Source organism: Coregonus lavaretus (assembly GCF_964263955.1).
Source record: "Coregonus lavaretus genome assembly, chromosome: 15".
In the NCBI taxonomy this organism is placed as follows: domain Eukaryota; kingdom Metazoa; phylum Chordata; class Actinopteri; order Salmoniformes; family Salmonidae; genus Coregonus; species Coregonus lavaretus.
In genome coordinates this window covers 29571180-29588671 of record NC_140002.1, presented here as the reverse complement: position 1 = coordinate 29588671, position 17492 = coordinate 29571180, and the positions used below count along the sequence as shown (strand labels likewise).

General features: G+C 43.6%; 3 protein-coding genes across 3 annotated transcripts in view; 2 read left to right on the top strand and 1 right to left on the bottom strand.

Annotated features, from left to right (window-relative positions):
- Window positions 1-4242: 4242 nt before the first annotated feature.
- On the top strand, window positions 4243-5581 carry gpr119 (G protein-coupled receptor 119; the record flags this gene model as incomplete). The annotated part of the gene is made up of 2 exons (XM_084178903.1): window positions 4243-4693; window positions 4932-5581. 2 exons carry the CDS (start codon window positions 4243-4245, stop codon window positions 5579-5581), a joined length of 1101 nt encoding a protein of 366 aa, XP_084035029.1.
- A 1775-nt stretch (window positions 5582-7356) lies between these two features.
- LOC311142520 (uncharacterized protein) lies at window positions 7357-13716 on the top strand. Its single transcript, XM_084178181.1, has 6 exons — window positions 7357-7436; window positions 7900-8015; window positions 8396-8447; window positions 8666-8795; window positions 8954-9140; window positions 10861-13716. The coding sequence occupies exons 1-6, from the start codon at window positions 7432-7434 to the stop codon at window positions 11430-11432; spliced, it is 1062 nt and encodes a 353-aa protein (XP_084034307.1). The 5' UTR covers window positions 7357-7431; the 3' UTR covers window positions 11433-13716.
- A 1799-nt stretch (window positions 13717-15515) lies between these two features.
- LOC311142521 (E3 ubiquitin-protein ligase Siah2-like) overlaps window positions 15516-17492 on the bottom strand; it is a gene marked incomplete at its 5' end in the record, with an annotated part of 33137 nt that continues 31160 nt past the window's right edge. Inside the window, one exon of the mRNA XM_084178182.1 lies at window positions 15516-17203. Coding sequence (XP_084034308.1) covers window positions 16652-17203 — 552 coding nt within the window. The 3' untranslated portion in view covers window positions 15516-16651. The remainder of the gene's footprint in view (window positions 17204-17492) is intronic.

The following is a 17492-nucleotide window of genomic DNA, read 5'->3' as shown; positions in this document are numbered from 1 at the left end:
TCCACTCATATCCACCCGAGCCATCACCTGCTCACTTAGCTCCTGAAACTGATCCCATTTTGCCCTTCCAAACACCCACCTGCCTACTCAAAATGTCCATCCTCCCCCATCTATCATGTAGTACTAGGTAAATATAAATCATACTATCTATTACACCAGATTATGTTGTGAGGGAAACCCACAAAGCACGTCAGGCCACTTCTTTTTTTTGTCTTGTCCGGACCGGCCTTGATTTCAATGTCTACGGACGTTGATTTTTGGACCGGACCAGACCAAATCTGAACCAATCATGGACGTCCACAGACGTCCGGTCCGGACCGGCCTATATTTGGCCCAAACATAGACTATATAATTGGTCTATAAATCTGAACCAATCATAGACATAAATGCTACGGTAGATAAACAACAACACACTGTATCACAGTCATAGAAATAAAAAATAAATCTGTAACCGTTACTCAGAATGTTATTGTAGTTGGTGGTCTGTTGGTTTATTCTGTATAATGGACTACTTTGAATGTCATTGCTATCAGTTTTAAAGCTTTTGAAAAAGCTAACATAAGTGCATGTGATAGATGGGAGCCATAATACATATTATGTTGCAATCGTCAGTAGGCTCCTCTTTCTTATTAAGAGGCATGAAAAATTTGTATTGCGATATAATGCTTACTTAATTGAGAATGTATAGCAGTTGAAATTTGGCCACAGAATCAATTACGTATTTTTACCTTTCATTCAGCACCTAAAATGCACCTGAGTTCAACGTCCTGAAAATACGTATTTTCAATGTCCAGAAAATTACTATTTTCAAAGTCCAGAAAATACCTATTTTTGATGTCCGTATAAGACATATTTTCGACATTCAGTATAAGATGTATTTTCGACATCCGGAAAAGACATCTTCTAACCTTTCATTCAGAAAATACGTCTTTTCAACATATAGGCTTATAAAAATTAAACTGGCACTTGAAAAACAAATGTAAAGTTTATTATATCAGTTTTAATGGCATTAATGACAAAATACTCAACTGTTATAACATTTAGCTAATCAAGTGGTACAAATCTATTAAACATAGCCTATCTTCCCATCATTTGCACAAGGAAAAAATATATTTTATGAAGACAGCACCTATACTGCATTCATGGAGTAGATTTAACAAAACTCAATCACATCAATTCCAGCAGGGAATCTTTTCCATGTCCAGTGATAGCGTTGAAGTTCATTGACAGCATTAATTTCTTGATCATGCAGAAATGCCTGCTCAGTTTTCCACAAGAGGGCATGAAATGAATGACATCTTTGAATTATCCTGCAATTGGCTTTTCCAGCACTTACATTATAATGCAGGGAAATTGGGGCACTAACACAAAGCTTATGCAGTTAAGTTAAGGCCCACTAGGAACTCAACAAAATCAACTGCATCAATAAAAAATATAATTTTTAAAAAACGATCTCACGCTTTATTACAGTGAACTGCAATGAGAGCTTTTCGTCCTCTTGCTCTGTCTGTGGCAGGTGCTCTGCAGGTCATCTCCATTTTATGGACAGGGCAGGGCAGGAGAGTGTCTCAGTCCTGGTGATGATGAGTGTTGAGGGACTCAACTTCGGCTCCATGGGATCAGAGAGTGGTGCGCATTAGCCTCATGACTCGCTGGTACAGCTGCTGGACAACTGTCATGAGATTCCTAAAATGGTTTGTCAAAAGAACACAAAAGACATGGGCAGTGAGTGGTGCCAAACACAGCAGATTGTTCAAGCCAAGGTTGTGTTTAACATGCTGTAATAAATATTGAGCAAAGATGCCTTCATTATAACTTCATGAATTACTTTATGAATAATTACCCTAATAAAAATAAAATAAAATAAATGGATGTTGTGTTGTCACATACACTAGATAGGTGCAGTGAAATGTGTTGTTTTACAGGGTTAGCCATAGCAGTACGGCACCCCTGGAGCAAATTGGGTTAAGTACCTTGCTCAAAGGCACATCAACAGATTTTTCACCTTAGGTATTCAAACCAGCAACCTTTCAGTTACCGGCCCAACACTCTAACCACTAGGCTACCTGCCGCCTAATATGACCCTAACCGTGAGTCTTTTAAGACATGGAAAACAGTAACTCAGTAGCCACATATTCCATCTTCTTTTTACATCCCATATCATGACTAAGATATTTCTGCCCCTCACATACAAACACACAGGCAGACACACATATACACTGAAATACACACACACATACACACTCACTCACACCTGTACACACACATACTGACACAGACTCACCGGGCGCTGATGGAGACACAGTTGGTGCGGTTGGGCTTCAAGCAGAAGAGCGAAGCGACACAGTAGACACAGCACAACAAAATGGACAGCAGTCGTCTCTTTAAAGTCATCTTCAGAAGAGAATACTCAGGTCAGCTTCAGAGATCAAGCCCAAGACAGGAGGTAGTCTATTCAAAGAATAATAACACCTTCAAGAAGTTTCTGGCCAAGGCAACCCGTAGGTGAGGAGTGGGCAGTGCTAGGCGTAAACAGGGTGAGAATGCCTACTGGTACAGGGGCAGTGGGCACAATTACTGCTGACCAACAGAAGTTTTGAATGGCACTGAAAGGTCTAGTAGGGATGAATAACATTCCCACATTGTATGTCTGTGGGAGCCAGAGGTTATTGTGTTTTTTCCCCCTCTGTGATAAAAAGGGGATCTTTACTCTACATGAAAATATCACTGTGTATTTGATGAGACCCTGGTGATACTGTTTGGACTGACCTGGTTGGGTTGTTGTTGCTGAGGGTTAAAACGAGCAGGAGGGAGTTCAGAAATAGTTACAGAGAGAGAGAGAGAAGAGAGTGTAACTGCATACTCTTATGAGGAAGTTGGGTAGACATTTATGCAGGGTAGATTTATGTCTCCCAAAGCAATGCTTCCCATACGTAAAACAGAAGTAGTTGACTGATAACATACAGTATACTGTACATGTAGTGAGATTCACGTCATCCTGTCTGGCAAATATAAACTCTCTCGTTCTCTCGCTCTCCCTATCGTGTATTTTGCCTCTCAGTTTGTTTAAAGCTGTGTAAATACATACATAAAACCCTTAGCCATGAGGAGCCACTGATGAAACATAGATACAGTGGTTAGTCACAGCATATTTTGTACAGCACTGTGAATGTTTAGGGTTGTGTGCCAAGATGAAGGGGCTTCTCAAGATGAAAATTCCTTCTATACCTCCTTTTTGCTGGAACTCATCTTAGACACTAGAGGACCCAAGACAGCAGATACTCTTTATTTATTATAGTACTGTAAATGGGAGTAGATGGTTGTTTTTCCTTTTGTGCCTCGATCTGGATTTGTTTTATTCTGTGTGTTTTCTAAAGGACCCACATATTAGCCTAAAGACAACTGCCAGATGGGTCTTCCCAAAGCAGATGGGTCTTCCCAAAGCAGATGGGTCTTCCCAAAGCAGATGAGTCTTCCCAAGAGACATGCCACAGAAAACTCTTCCTCTCTTTCCTTATTGCCCTACTTATTGTCATCAATGAATGGGCAAAAATAAACTCACTAATGGCTTTATGATGAAGATAAAATGGCATCAAAAGCAGATCTATCTTAGTGTTGATGTTTATACTGCAGACTACTGTCATTAGCCCAGATTCAGTGGTTGTGGTGAACCCTTGTGGAAAATGGCCCAGTCATCCCGGATGTCTACACTAGGGACTCTCTGAGGGGACTGGGATGATAATCAGATAGCAGGCTGGACAAGGGTCGGATGCAGAGGAACCACAACTGCAGGCGAGAAAGGAGGGGAGATACTTTGCCCTCTCAGGAGCGAAGGCACATCAGGAGTGGATGAGTACCCGCTGAACGTTTTTAATTTTTTCCTAAAGAGCTTTTTACTTAATAGCACAGTTTATCGTTGTGGAATTTCTTTCTGTTTTACAAGGAGTTTGACAGAGAAGGATATTAACAAGAAAATATTTACAGAAGTCAATACAAAGAGGAAAACATTGGTCTTTGGATACCAATATACCACAGTAGGAGTGGATGTTGGTGGATATAATTTATTTGTTTTGAGGGGGGAATCTCACAGATATACAGGACTTAGATCTTGTAAAGGACTCCATGGCAGCTTACAATAAGACAAGCTGGATGGGAGAGTCAGGTGCCAACCTCACTGCCATGATGCCAGGTGTGAGACCCATACTAACCCCTGTTGTCTACACCTCCATGTCACCAGAAATTATGGGATGGGTCCTGAGTGTGGCCTCTCTCCTCATCATCTCCACCAACCTGCTGGTGGCTGCTGCTCTCTTTCAGCTGATGCGCAGGAAAGGCAGTCAGAGCTGGTGCTTCGTGCTCAACCTGGCCCTGGCAGATATCCTGGTGGGCCTGGCTATCACTGGCATTGTCACTGACGTGTTTAAAAATTACAATACCGTGAGCAATGGAACTATTCCAACTACTCGACCGCTACTCCTAATGCACTCCACACAGAAGACCAAGTGTCTACTCCGCATGGCCTTCGTCATCTCCCCCTCAACGGCGTCCATCTTGTCCATGTTCCTGATCTCTCTGGACCGCTACGTAGCCATCAAGCTGCCGCTGCGCTACTCCCAGCTCACTGGGAGGTGGACCGTGACTGGAGCCCTGGTAGCGCTGTGGATGGTATCCCTCACCGTTGGCTTCCTACCAGGTGGAACAACTAACCTTAATTATCTTATTTCAGAGGGCACACATGTCCCTAACAACAGGGTTACATTTCAATTCAGGGGGATAAGATGAGAATCAATTTGTGAATTTGAATTGCTTCCTGAATTGACTAAATTGGAATTGAATTGACCCCAACACTTGATAATGAACATCAATATTTTTATATGAATAATAGAAATACTATAAATATAGAAAGTTGTTTATTCCCTTCTGCTCCACAGGCATGGCATGGCAGTTCCAGCAGGGAGACTTCGACAGCAGCAGCCTTTGCACCTTCTTCTCTGTCATCCGTCCCAAGGGCATCATTGTGGTGTTCTGTGCCGTCTTCTTCCCCATCCTCTCTGTCTTCACCTACTTCTACCTGGACATTCTGAAGATTGCTTGCGGCCACCAGAGGCAGATCCGCCAGGCCCGCCAGGCCGGCACCAGGCTGCCCCAGCGCAGCCGCTATTGGGGCCACTTCAAGGCCCTGAGGACCGTGGCTCTGCTGGTGGGCTGTTTCACCCTCTGCTGGTGCCCATTCTTTGTGGTGTGTGCAGTGCAGGTGCTGTGTGAGGCCTGTGAGCTGTACAAGGTGCTTGAGAATGACCTGTGGCTGCTGGGGCTGTCCAACTCCCTTATTAACCCTTTGGTGTACGCCTGCTGGCAGAGGGAGGTGCGGCTGCAGATCGAGACACTCTTCTCCTGCGTTAAGGACAGGGTCAGGAACACAGCCGTGTTAGAGGCTAGTGAAAGATGTCAGATAGAGCTGCATATACCCACTCATACTGTTATATCTGTGAACGATGCCATGAGCCTGGATCCCACCTTGTCATCGGTCACCAGTGAAGAGGGCCACACTGTACAGCTTTCTGCCTCAACCCCCTTGTGAATGACTTAGACATTTTGAGAACAACTCATTGAGGTTGATCGAACCAATTTGGAAAACGCTTACTGTGGCAGCTTAGAGCTTTTTCCATTTCTGACAGAACGGTTCACGTCACATGTCTAGCGACAGCGACCAACTGACAAAAACAACCAAATGGGGAAAAATAACAGAGTGAGATAATGGATGTGGAGACATCATGGAACCTACACCATGGAACAGATGGGCTTATTTGCTTTTTTTGCTCTGTTTCCTCCACTAACCTAATTGATATTATCTCTGCAAAGTATGCACTTTGTCCCTCTCTGCATTCCCATCAACCTCACTGTCTATGTGTGTCTGAGAGGTGTGTAGGTGTTTTGAAGGGGAACAGCTTTTTTTGTGTACAACTTGTTGTTCTCTGATCAGTCAGTGATTATATATTTAAAAAAATGTTTGACAAAGTATTTAATTTCTTGGGAAAGTACTGTGTATTATTACCGCCACTAGGGAGGTACATGGGAAATGTGTGTAATGTTTTATTGCCAATATTTTACATTATCTACAAATGATTTACTCATAATGTCAATGTAGAATTGCTTTATTATTTTCTCATACATTACCATAGTGGAAATATATTGATAAAACCTTGATATGAGGTAAGTAGAATATTACTGTTTGAGTGGTTGCTATTTAAAATAAATTATAGAATGCTTGGATGATTGATTATTCATTCATGGGCACTTCCTTGTCATATAAACACTTATTTATAGGATAAATACGTCCATATTTTACAACTAGGCAATAAAATTACACTTAGTGATATGAGGCATGATGGTGCTATAAAAGTAGCTGTCATTTAGGCCCCATGTAGCTCAGTTGGTAGAGCATGGCGCTTGCAACGCCAGGGTTGTGGGTTCTTTTCCCACAGGGGGCCAGTATGAAGAAGAAAAAAATGTATGCACTAACTGTAAGTTGCTCTGGATAAGAGCGTCTGCTAAGTGGCTCAAATATAGAAAATAGATAATAAAAGTCAGTGTTTAGGCCAATGCAGTGTCATTGAAGCAAGCTTTTGCTTAATAACAAAATGCTATTTGGAATTTAATAGAATATTGAATATTGAAATGCAGTTGTTCTGTAGGACTTGTTTGTAAGATTTTTATCATAAAAGTTTATCAACACTGAGAACAATGGAGCATGCAGGGGTTGCCTTTCACCAGCAGGATCCTGACATTTTAAAGGTTAAGAAGGTGGACTTTGTGGCCTTTATAGCTATGGTGATAAATGGCACTGCCAAGGTGGAGAGAAGGTCCAGGACGATAGAAATCATTGTGGAAGCGGCAGAGCGATTCCTGGGGCTGAAAGATTTCTCGGCGAAGGAGTTACATGGAATATTGTCACAAGCCGTACGACCCTCTCAGGCCCTAGAGCCTGAGAAGGGAGATATAGAGAATTGAAAGAAGGAAGAAGTGGGAGTTTTGTTTTGTTAATGTGCTATTTTTATTTGGGTGGATTAAGTTAGTTTCCCTATCACGTATGGATTTTCTTTTTACCTTGTTTTGGTTCAACCCGTCCAGTTGGTGGCGGCAATACGCCTTTTTGGGTTGTAGACCGCCATAAAACCCACTGAAGAAGAAGAATAATTTTTTTTTTTAAACAATAAAATTAAAAAAACATGTATGCACTCACTAACTGTAAGTCGCTCTGGATAAGAGCGTCTGCTAAATGACTAAAATGGAAAATGTAAGAATAGAGCATGCTTTTGAACTACACTTCCCACAAACCCCTCTGCGTACTATGACACGGCAGAAACGGATGTTGGTCAGAGATCTCCATTTTAAAGTTAGCATCGTGTTTATGTTCATGATAACTTCATAATGAAGTGAGTATAAGTGACCGATTATGTGTTTTACATTTTGTATTGACTGTACTTATCTAGTTAGTCACTGAGGTGTAATGGGGTGGTCATGTGAAGAGCTCTAGTTAGCCAGCTAACTAGCCAGTTACTAACGTGTACTGCAACATCAGTCAACATGGCTAACGTTAGCTTGCTAATGAATTGTTGCTAGCTAGGAGCTACTGTTACTAATGTTAACGTTATATGAATACACACTACTATATATATATATATATATATATATATATATATATATATATATATTAGCTAACTAGCCATATATTATGGTCTGTAGTTACTCATGAGACGACCCCATGGTGTAAAAAAAAAGCTTGGCCATGGTGGTCAAGAAAATAGCCAAGACAGGATCAGCAGAGAAGATTCTGCATTCTATTGCATGTTAAACTCTATATCCTTCTGTCCCTCTCCATCTCTCCCTGTCCTGCAGTCCCCTGACCAAGGTGAAGCTGATCAACGAGCTGAATGAGAGAGAGGCCTCATTGGGGGTGAAGGAAAATGTGTCATGGCACTCTGAGTATAAAGACAGCGCCTGGATCTTCATCGGTAAGAGGCTGTGTCAGAGACACCCCTGTGATTGAATAGGATTGATCTGAACCCTGGTCCTCTGTAGCTCAGCTGGTAGAGCACGGCGCTTGTAACGCCAAGGTAGTGGGTTCGATCCCCGGGACCACCCATACACACAAAAAAAAAATGTATGCACGCATGACTGTAAGTCGCTTTGGATAAAAGCGTCTGCTAAATGGCATATTATTATATTATTATTACAATACTTCTCCAGCCATGTTTTGGGTGTACTGTCAGCTGACCAGTAGGTGGCAGCAAAGTAGTGGTTTGTTTATTCAGTCAGTGGCTTGCTCTCTAGTCCATCTCACCAGCAGAGTTATAAGCCTGTTATTAACTTGTTTTTCTGTTTTAACCTACAGGTGGGTTTCCATATGAGCTGACGGAAGGTGACATCGTCTGTGTCTTCTCTCAGTGAGTCCCATACATACACCCCTTCCTCCAATCTCTCCACTCACTGTGTCCTTTCTCTCCCCCTGTCCTTCTCATCTGTTTTTTTTCTATCCAATTACCTGTGTCTTTCCATGCTTATCTTCGCCTATTCCCTCTTAACCTTCCCCATTTTCATTCTGAATAAATCAAGTGTTCTTTGCATTAGATTAAGTTTATTCCTGCTTAATGTGTGTCTGCAGGTATGGAGAGATAGCCAACATCAACCTAGTGCGTGACAAGAAGACGGGTAAATCCAAAGGCTTCTGCTTCATCTGCTATGAGGACCAGAGAAGCACCATCCTGGCTGTGGATAACTTAAATGGGATCAAGGTAATGAATGGCAATCACTCACAGCTGAGGGAGAAAGAACAAGCCAGTAAACATGCATAAATGAATGGTTATACAATGCAAAAGCTTTGGGACTGGCAAAAGATTTGTAAATTACTATCTCATTGTGTTGTGGTCTGTGTGTCTCTCTCGGTATCTAGATAAAGGGGCGGACCATCCGAGTGGACCACGTGCTGAACTACCGCCCTCCCAAAGACAATGAGGACATGGACGATATCACCAAGCGCCTGAGGGAGGAGGGCTGTGCCCCCAAACTACCCGACCTTTCATCCTCCGAGTCCGAAGAAGAGGAGCAGTATGCCGTACCCGTAAAGAAGCCCAAGAAAGGTGAGAGGAGAAGAGACTACTGGAGGTCTAGATGGTACAGGTCTGCAGCTTGTGTCAGCTTCATTAGACTGGCGATTTGAAATACAAGAGCTTTGACTAAAGTAGAATGTACACTGAAGAAAAATATAAACGCAACAATTAACGTTTTTACTGAGTTATAGTTCATATAAGGAAATCAGCCAATTGAAATAAATTCATTAGGCCCTAATCTATAGATTTCACATGACTGGGAATACAGATATGCGTCTATTGGTCACAGATATCTTTAAAAAATGGTAGGGTCATGGTTCAGAAACCAGACAGTATCTGGTGTGACCACCATTTGCCTCATACAGCGAGACACATCTCCTTTGCATAGAGTTGATCAGGCTGTTGATTGTGGCCTGTGGAATGTTGTCCCACTCCTCTTCAATGGCTGTGCGAAGTTGCTGGATATTGGCGAGAACCTGAACACGCTGTCGTACACGTTGATCCAGAGCATCCCACACATGCTCAATGGGTGACATGTCTGTTGACTATACAGGCCATGGAAGAACTGGGACATTTTCAGCATCCAGGAATTGTGTACAGAGCCTTGCGACATGGGGCTGTGCATTATCATGCTGAAAAATGAGGTGATGGCGGCGGATGAATGGCACGACAATGGGCTTCAGGATCTCATCACGGTATCTCTGTGCATTCAAATTACCACCGATAAAATGCAATTGTATTCATTGTCCGCAGCTTATGCCTGCCCATACCATAACCCCACCTCCACCATGGGGCACTCTGTTCACAATGTTGACATCAGCAAACCGCTTGCCCACACAACGCCATACAGGCGGTCTGCCATCTGCCCGGTACAGTTGAAACCGGGATTCATCCGTGAAGAGCACACTCCTCCAGCATGCCAGTGACCATCGAAGGTGAGCATTTGCCCACTGAAGTCGGTTACGATGCTGAACTGCAGTCAGATCAAGACCCTGGTGATGACGACGAGCACGCAGATGAGCTTCCCTGAGACCGTTTCTGACAGTTTGCAGTAATTATTCGGTTGTGCAAACCCACAGTTTCATTAGCTGTCCGGGTGGCTCGTCTCAGACCAGATGTGGAGGTCATGAGCTGGCGTGGTTACACGTGGTCTGCAGTTGTGAGGCCGGTTGGACGTACTGCCAAATTCTCTAAAACGACATTGGAGGCGGCTTATGGTAGAGAAGTGAACATTCAATTCTCTGGCAACAGCTCTGGTGGACATTCCTGCAGTCAGCATGCCAATTGCACGCTGCCTCAACTTGAGACATCTGTGGCATTGTGTTGTGTGACAAAACTGCACATTTTAGAGTGGCCTTTTATTGTCTCCAGCAAAAGGTGCACCTGTTTAATGATCATGCTGTTTAATCAGCTTCTTGATATGCCACACCTGTCAGGTGGATCGATTACCTTGGCAAAGTAGAAATGCTTACTAACAGGGATGTAAACAAATTTGTGCACAAAATTTGAGAGATTTTTGTGCGTATGGAAAATGTCTGGGATCTTTTATTTCAGCTCATGAAACATGGGACCAACACTTTACATGTTGCATTTTATATTTTTGTTCAGTATATTTGCAAGGCAAGCACACCCGAGTAGTGGAGGATAACTTGGCTGTCAGTGTGTCTCAAATAGGTGTCACAGTCATGTTCATATCATCTCCTCTTACCTGACCTTACCCTCCCTGTCTTTTCTTTCATCTCCAACCCAGACAAGAAAGAGAAGAAGAAAAAGAAGAAGGCGGCTCTGAAGGAGGATAGGCAGCAGAGGGAGAGGCTAGCCCAGACTCCCCCTGGGTCTCCCCCTGGGCCTGCCCTGGCAGTGAGGGTGAAGCAGGAGGTGGAGGACCTGGGCTATGACTACAGCCAGCGAGGGGCGCCAGAGGAGTGGCTGGGGCCCAGGGGAGAGAGATCAGGGCCTGGGGCAGAGGCACGGAACCAACGAGACACCCACAGGCAGGTGGACAGAGGGTTCCGAAATCGCCATGGGGAGAGAGAAGGAGAGAGGGAGAGGCCCAGGGAGGATGAGAAGAGGAGAGATGGAGGACTGCAGTTGGAGAGCAAGAGGACAGGCAGGGAGGAGAGAGAGAACCAAGACTGGGATAGAGACAGAACTAGGGAGGGAGAAAGAGAGAGGGACAATGAGAGGAACAGAGTGAGAGAGAGGGACTGGGACAGTGATAGGAACAGAGACCGGGAGAGCGAGAAGAACAGAGACCGGGAGAGAGAGAGGTCAAGTAAGCACAAAGAACACAGTCGGGAGAGAGACCAAAGGAGAAAGTAACAGACAGAAGTGCCTTGATTGTAGTCAAGACAACTGGAATGAGTGAAATCTTAGTCTTTCCTTCACTGTAGAAAATCAGCAAGGAACTGGGACCATGGACATGGAACTAACATTATTGGTTGTTTTATTTTGTTAGTCTTTGTCATAAGCCACATCAAGCCTGTTGATTCCATATTCGCTGTTATGGAAAGACTGATGTGGAGACTGAGCTGTACAGTGGATGATGACTTGAGTCATGAGAAGATGGCCTCTGTTTCCATGACAACAGCTTAGCGTCATCAGCAGCAGAGTTAAATCGGAACTGGATTTCAAATGAATTGTCACCCTCAAACCGCTTTACAGTGCTTAATCTGACAATGATTTAATGTTGTAAATAAAATGACATTTGTGTTTGTAAAAAAAGAAAGAAAGAAAAAAAACACTTGATTTGCTTTCCCACAAGTCTTTGACAGATGCCTTATAAATAACATTTTATTTTTAAATTGGATTTCAAGTGATACAGAGACACATAGTAATATGGGTAACGCAAGATAGGAGCTTCCTCTTGGCTCCAAAAATAAAGAGGTCATTTTGGGTGAAAATAAAGAAATACCCTGCAAAGAAATAATTGACTGTCCAAAACATTACACAATTTGTAATTCAGTGAAGAACCAACAAAGACAAGATATTTCAGAAAATGAATAATTAATTCAGACCAAACAAAAATAGTATTTACATGATCACTAGCTCATACCTGCTCAACAGGATTTTAACTGCAATTCATCTAGTTAATAATCTAAGACAGAAAGCATAGCTACAGAAATACTGTATATACCATGAATAAATTAACATTGTGTCAAAACATAAAAAGGAAGAAAAAAAGAGGTAAAGCACATTCTGCCATTAAGGAAATGTTTTAATTCCACCAAGAGGTTTTAAGTGTGTGAAGGAGCATGTCGATCATTGGCATGTGAAACACCGTAAATGTAATCAATTCTATTGTCATCACACCGGGGCTCCAATGAAAATACCCAACTGGGGTATAGAGATATTAGAGGACAAGCCACCATTTTGTCCTTAGTAGATAGATAGGAGTTAATCTCCCATTCTCTAGGGTTAACCGTTCCTTATCCTCTTTTAGCTCTCCCAGTGGGGGGCCAGGCAGCAGACAGGCCACACTCAATCACTGGGATTTTGGTCGCCTCCGTTGTTGTCTGGCTGCATGGATAGATCGTCAACGCTATGCTATCTGTTAGTTACTTAGGTGACCGTTTTTTTAATGACTTCTGGGTCTGAGCTTCACTGGTCAGAGGTCAACCTCTGCCTTGACCCAGGCCCCAGACTACCATAGGCCAAGCGGGATGGACAGGAGAGAAGTGTTGCGGTGGCCCAAAAAAAACACATTGTTAGGGACCCAATTGCCTTTGAAAGGTGAGTTTTGGAGTGTGGAAGTTGGTGCAAAATAGCATTATGTGATGCAATAAAGTTGTCTTCTGTTGAGAATCATGCAATCATCCTATTTAACTTGGGTTTGGCCAAGCCTTTGTTAAGATAATGTAATAAACTCTAACTATGAGTCCAGGTAGAGATATTCACCCTCTGTCTTGGTTTATATGCTCCTCCACACTATATAGCCTCAAATGTGTCCGACTGTATGTGAATACACCAAAAAACAACATTTAACCATTGCAACTACCAACACTGATAATATCAACCACCATCATTTCCTTTTTACAGAAACCATAAACAAGGTGTAAAGAAATACAGACAATCAGCTCTGATCATAAACTGTCATTATGATCACATCTCAATCCACAATCTGACACAGATGATGCAGTCCTTTGACATGGCTTTCTGTAATTGAAATGAAGCAAAGAAATTGCACCCATATAGCTGTTATAGAAACATCACAGGATTCGGCTAAACGAAAATAAGTATTGGGTCTGGCTGTACAAAAGATGTCTATGACGTCATGTGTACTATGAATGTACTGAATGTAAAAGACATGGGTTGTATTTTCCGAGGTACATAAAGAATGTGTGTACTTCTCAGGGTTGTAGAATGATTCTAGGTGACTTACAGCTGGATGAGAATGTGTTTCTGTTCAATGTTCTGCCACCCTGTGGATGGACACATATCATACGGAACAAAACATTGCAAGAGGACAACACTTTTAAGCGAATGAAGAGTTATAGATTCGTTTTTTTATAGCCTACATAATGACAGCCTAGGTCAGGGATCATCAACTACATTCAGCCACGGGACTTTTTTGGGGGTGGATGGATGGGGGGCCAGAACATAATTACAAAACTTGGGGGGGGGGGGGGGGGGGGGCAAATAAAACCACCCATGGGCCGCCAGTTGGTTAACCCTGGCCTAGGTATTTATTAGCATTTCTAGGACTTGGTGTGTTCATATGACAGTACCTGCAAAGGATTTATATGTGCAACTGCCATTGTATGTTTAAGTTACATGGGTAGATGGACAGATGTTTTTGTCAGGTAATGGTGATGCAGACCTAAAGGTGTTTTCATTTTGCTAAGTGGAAACAAACGCACCATGAAATCTAATTTTGTGGACACTGACTCTTAGTTTTCATTGATTTGATCTCCCATTGCCCCATAAACAATGAATTAATGAAATCCACACTGATTTCTGCAGTTCTCTATGGTTCATGGCAACTGATCATGATAACTGACGCAGCATTAAAGGCTTCAAGCCCATCTTACAAAAAGGTGACCGTCACAGTTTGCATTTTTTGCTGATATTACAGATCAGCTATAGCAATTGCAGAGCTGTCCTGCCCAAAGGATAGTGTGTTGGCAGAAATGTCTGTCCACTCAGTGGGTAAGGCAGGGACACTGACCACTAGAGCAGAATAGGATAGCAGGTAGTTACAACAGCTCAGAAAATAACCTCAAAACCTCTGTACAACAGTTGGAGTAACCGTGAACACAAACACATCTCAGATTAACACAACAGAACACATAATCTCCTCCTACCAGCTTTTAGAAAATATATGGTCATCCAACATTTACATATTACAAATATTTATAAGACAGAGCACTGGGGCAGAGGTGATCAGCAGAGGGTGTTTTGGGGTATACTGCAGTGTCCCTGGGAGCAGGAGGGGACTCTGTTGGGTTACAGACATGTCTGTGGTCGACGTCATCAGAGGTACTTTATGGAAAGGTGGGTTTTTGTTTGCTTTGGTTGCTCGGTTACTATGACGCCGGGTGAAGGCGAGGTACATTGCTGGAGTACTATGGAATGCCCATTTCTACCCACAATGCCATGGGATTTTGCCCCAAAGTCCACAAAAACCGAGAGTCCGTTCAAGACACTGAGTGTGGGTCTGAGTAAGTCTAACTTAGTCATCCTCACAGATGCCCTCCCAACGTAGGGAGTGCTAGTTAGGTTACGTACAAAAGTAAGGCTGTGGTGGGTTGACTGACCAGAGGGGAGAGTCAAAACTACCCTCATATTACAATATATCAATCAGAGCATAGAAGAAATGAAGGTAAACCAGGTTCTGCAGAACAAACGGTTTCAAGACATACAGAGGAACAAATAAGAACATTTGTGCGCATTTCCAAAATGCGTGCCTCCGCCATACTGTTAATCTCTGTTGGTGAGGAGTGGCTGCAGAGAAAAACAACACACATAATCCTAACAGTGGTAGTACCATCTCCTGCACGCATGTACGCTCGCACACGATAAATGTGATTTCTGTGTCAAAACAAACATAATGCCATCTTAAATATGACATGACACCTGTCTTTCATTCATGACATTTTATGACAAATGACCTTACAAAAGGAAAGGGACTTCATTGTTAACAAAAAAGCTACCCTTCAATCTATCAGAGTTTAAGCAACAGAGCTAGTGACTTTGGAGAAGTAATGTGCCTTTGTTGTTTGAAAATGTAAAGATTCAACTTAAGATTGTTTTATAATATAAACAACAAAAATAAAACAGACTCCATGTGAATAACTAGGCACTAGGGTTTCACCAAACAGTGCTTATGACAGGTTTCATACCATGCTTACGATGGCATTATGTAACCTTTATGATGCGTTATGACGAGAGCCTACGACCAAAACATCTGATCTGTGTCTTTATTCTACATGGCGGACATACATGCAGTCTTTTGATTACAATCAGATTAGGATCTATCACCAATATGTATTATACACACCATGGTTGGGCTCAATTCCATTTAAATTCCAGTCAATTCAGGAAGTACACTGAAATTCCAATACCAATTCTCGTCAACGCTTTTCAATGAGGAACACTTGGAATTTGAATTTTGTTTACTTTATGAATTGACTGGAATTTAAATGGAATTGACCCAAACCCTGATACACACAACTGCCCATTTACAATGTCACCATCATCTTCATCATCATCATTTCATAGACACTTTGGACATAACATAAGCTGGTTTTAATAACCATGACATAGTCTAATTATGGAAACGGTTGAGTTTTGCAGCTTGCTGTTCTGAAAAGTAAGGAGTTGGTTAGTAGTCAGTGCAATCGTTTAGCAGAGCATGAGCAACCCCAGCTTAGCTCACACTAACCCAGACTGAGGCAGCGCATTGGTCACTCTCAGGCCCGACTCCGCCCATATGCGTCTGAGGCCTGATTGGTCCACTAACCAACTTACTGAAACTTAATTCACTGTGAGGATTAGGAAGCTGCATCTGCAGGGGCCTTTCACGATTGAAGTGGAGCTTCTCTGAATACCGATGTGTGGCAGCCAATTGACTGACCGCCCTTTCTTACCCTGGCAGTGCCCTTCTTACCTGGCACTGGTTGGCTGGGCAGAAGAGGCGGTAGGGGTGAGTGGGGTGGTGAGGGGTGGGAGCGGTTGAGGAGGGGTGAGGGGTCCTGGGGGCGGTTAGGGCATCAGTCATCACAAGCCCACCACATGTAGGTTACTGTACACTGTCTCCAGCACACACAATGTGAGGACAGGCAAACACCCTAACTCTGAAACTACTCTACAGGCCAGTCTCCATTCAAGCATTATGGGGAGCCAACGAGCCTCAAGCAGCAAAACACACACACATCCTCTCCATATCCCACCTGTCCTCTCACACACACTCTACTGAATCACACATGAGGCAGGTACAGCACAGCAGTCAGTCACTGTGCACCGGTTTCTGTCCATCACATGTGTAAGTCTAAGAACGAGAGAAGCCTGTGTGCATGTGTGTGTTTTCATATCTGAGCCGCTCAGCACATGGAGATGGTAACGTTGATCCCCAGGTTGCCGTTGTCGGCGAACAGGTGAGCGATGGACGTGTCAAACACCAGACAGTCACTGTTCATGATGGCGGCCGCCACACCATCGTGGATGGAGCGGGGCGTGGCCTCCCAGGTGAGGCGCCGCCGGTTCCCGTTGAGCTCCAGGCGGTAGGCGAAGTTCTCGGCCTGCTTCCTCGTGCCGATGAGCAGCACCACAGCAAAGAACTGCTGATGGCCCTCATACTTCTCCTGCTTCTCCAGGACCAGCATGAAGTGGTGGCCGAAGCAGGACTGCATCATGACCCAGTCCACGGCCCCAGGTAGGTTGATGTCTGTGGCCAGGAAGACAATGTCCTCTCCCTGCAGGGTGGTGATGGACTTGTGGGCGTGCATCAGGTGGGGCATGACGGCCTCCAGGGAGCCCTGCCACTTACAGGAGGCCCCAGGGCACGGGCAGGTGTAGGGACGGAACTCACACACCTCCTCGTGTTCAGGCTTCTCGCTGTGGTGGAGGGACAGCAGGCATCCGGCTGACACGTACTGGAGATAGAGGGAGGGCGAGAGAGAGAATTACTTACAATTTTGTTTTACTAGGTATGTTGAGAATCTACTCTTGAAGTGGAGTGGGGTTGAATTAGCCAAGAGATGGGAGAGGAGACACGGAATGGGAGAGGGCAAACAGAGGAGGAGGTGACGAAGGAGATGGGGAAAAGACGGAATGAAGGAAAGAAAGAGATATTGCAGAGACATAGGTGGTAGGAAAAACAGAGAAGGAAAAGGGAGAGGTAAAGAAAGAGGGACCAATTGAGAGATTGAAAAATGTGTGGGA

What these genes read in the sequence shown, in the direction of transcription:
- LOC311142520 (XM_084178181.1), top strand. An exon ending in ATCGTCTGTGTCTTCTCTCA is followed by an intron (nt 8,448 to 8,665) that starts GTGAGTCCCATA and finishes GTGTGTCTGCAG; the next exon opens with GTATGGAGAGATAGCCAACA. An exon ending in CGTAAAGAAGCCCAAGAAAG is followed by an intron (nt 9,141 to 10,860) that starts GTGAGAGGAGAA and finishes TCTCCAACCCAG; the next exon opens with ACAAGAAAGAGAAGAAGAAA.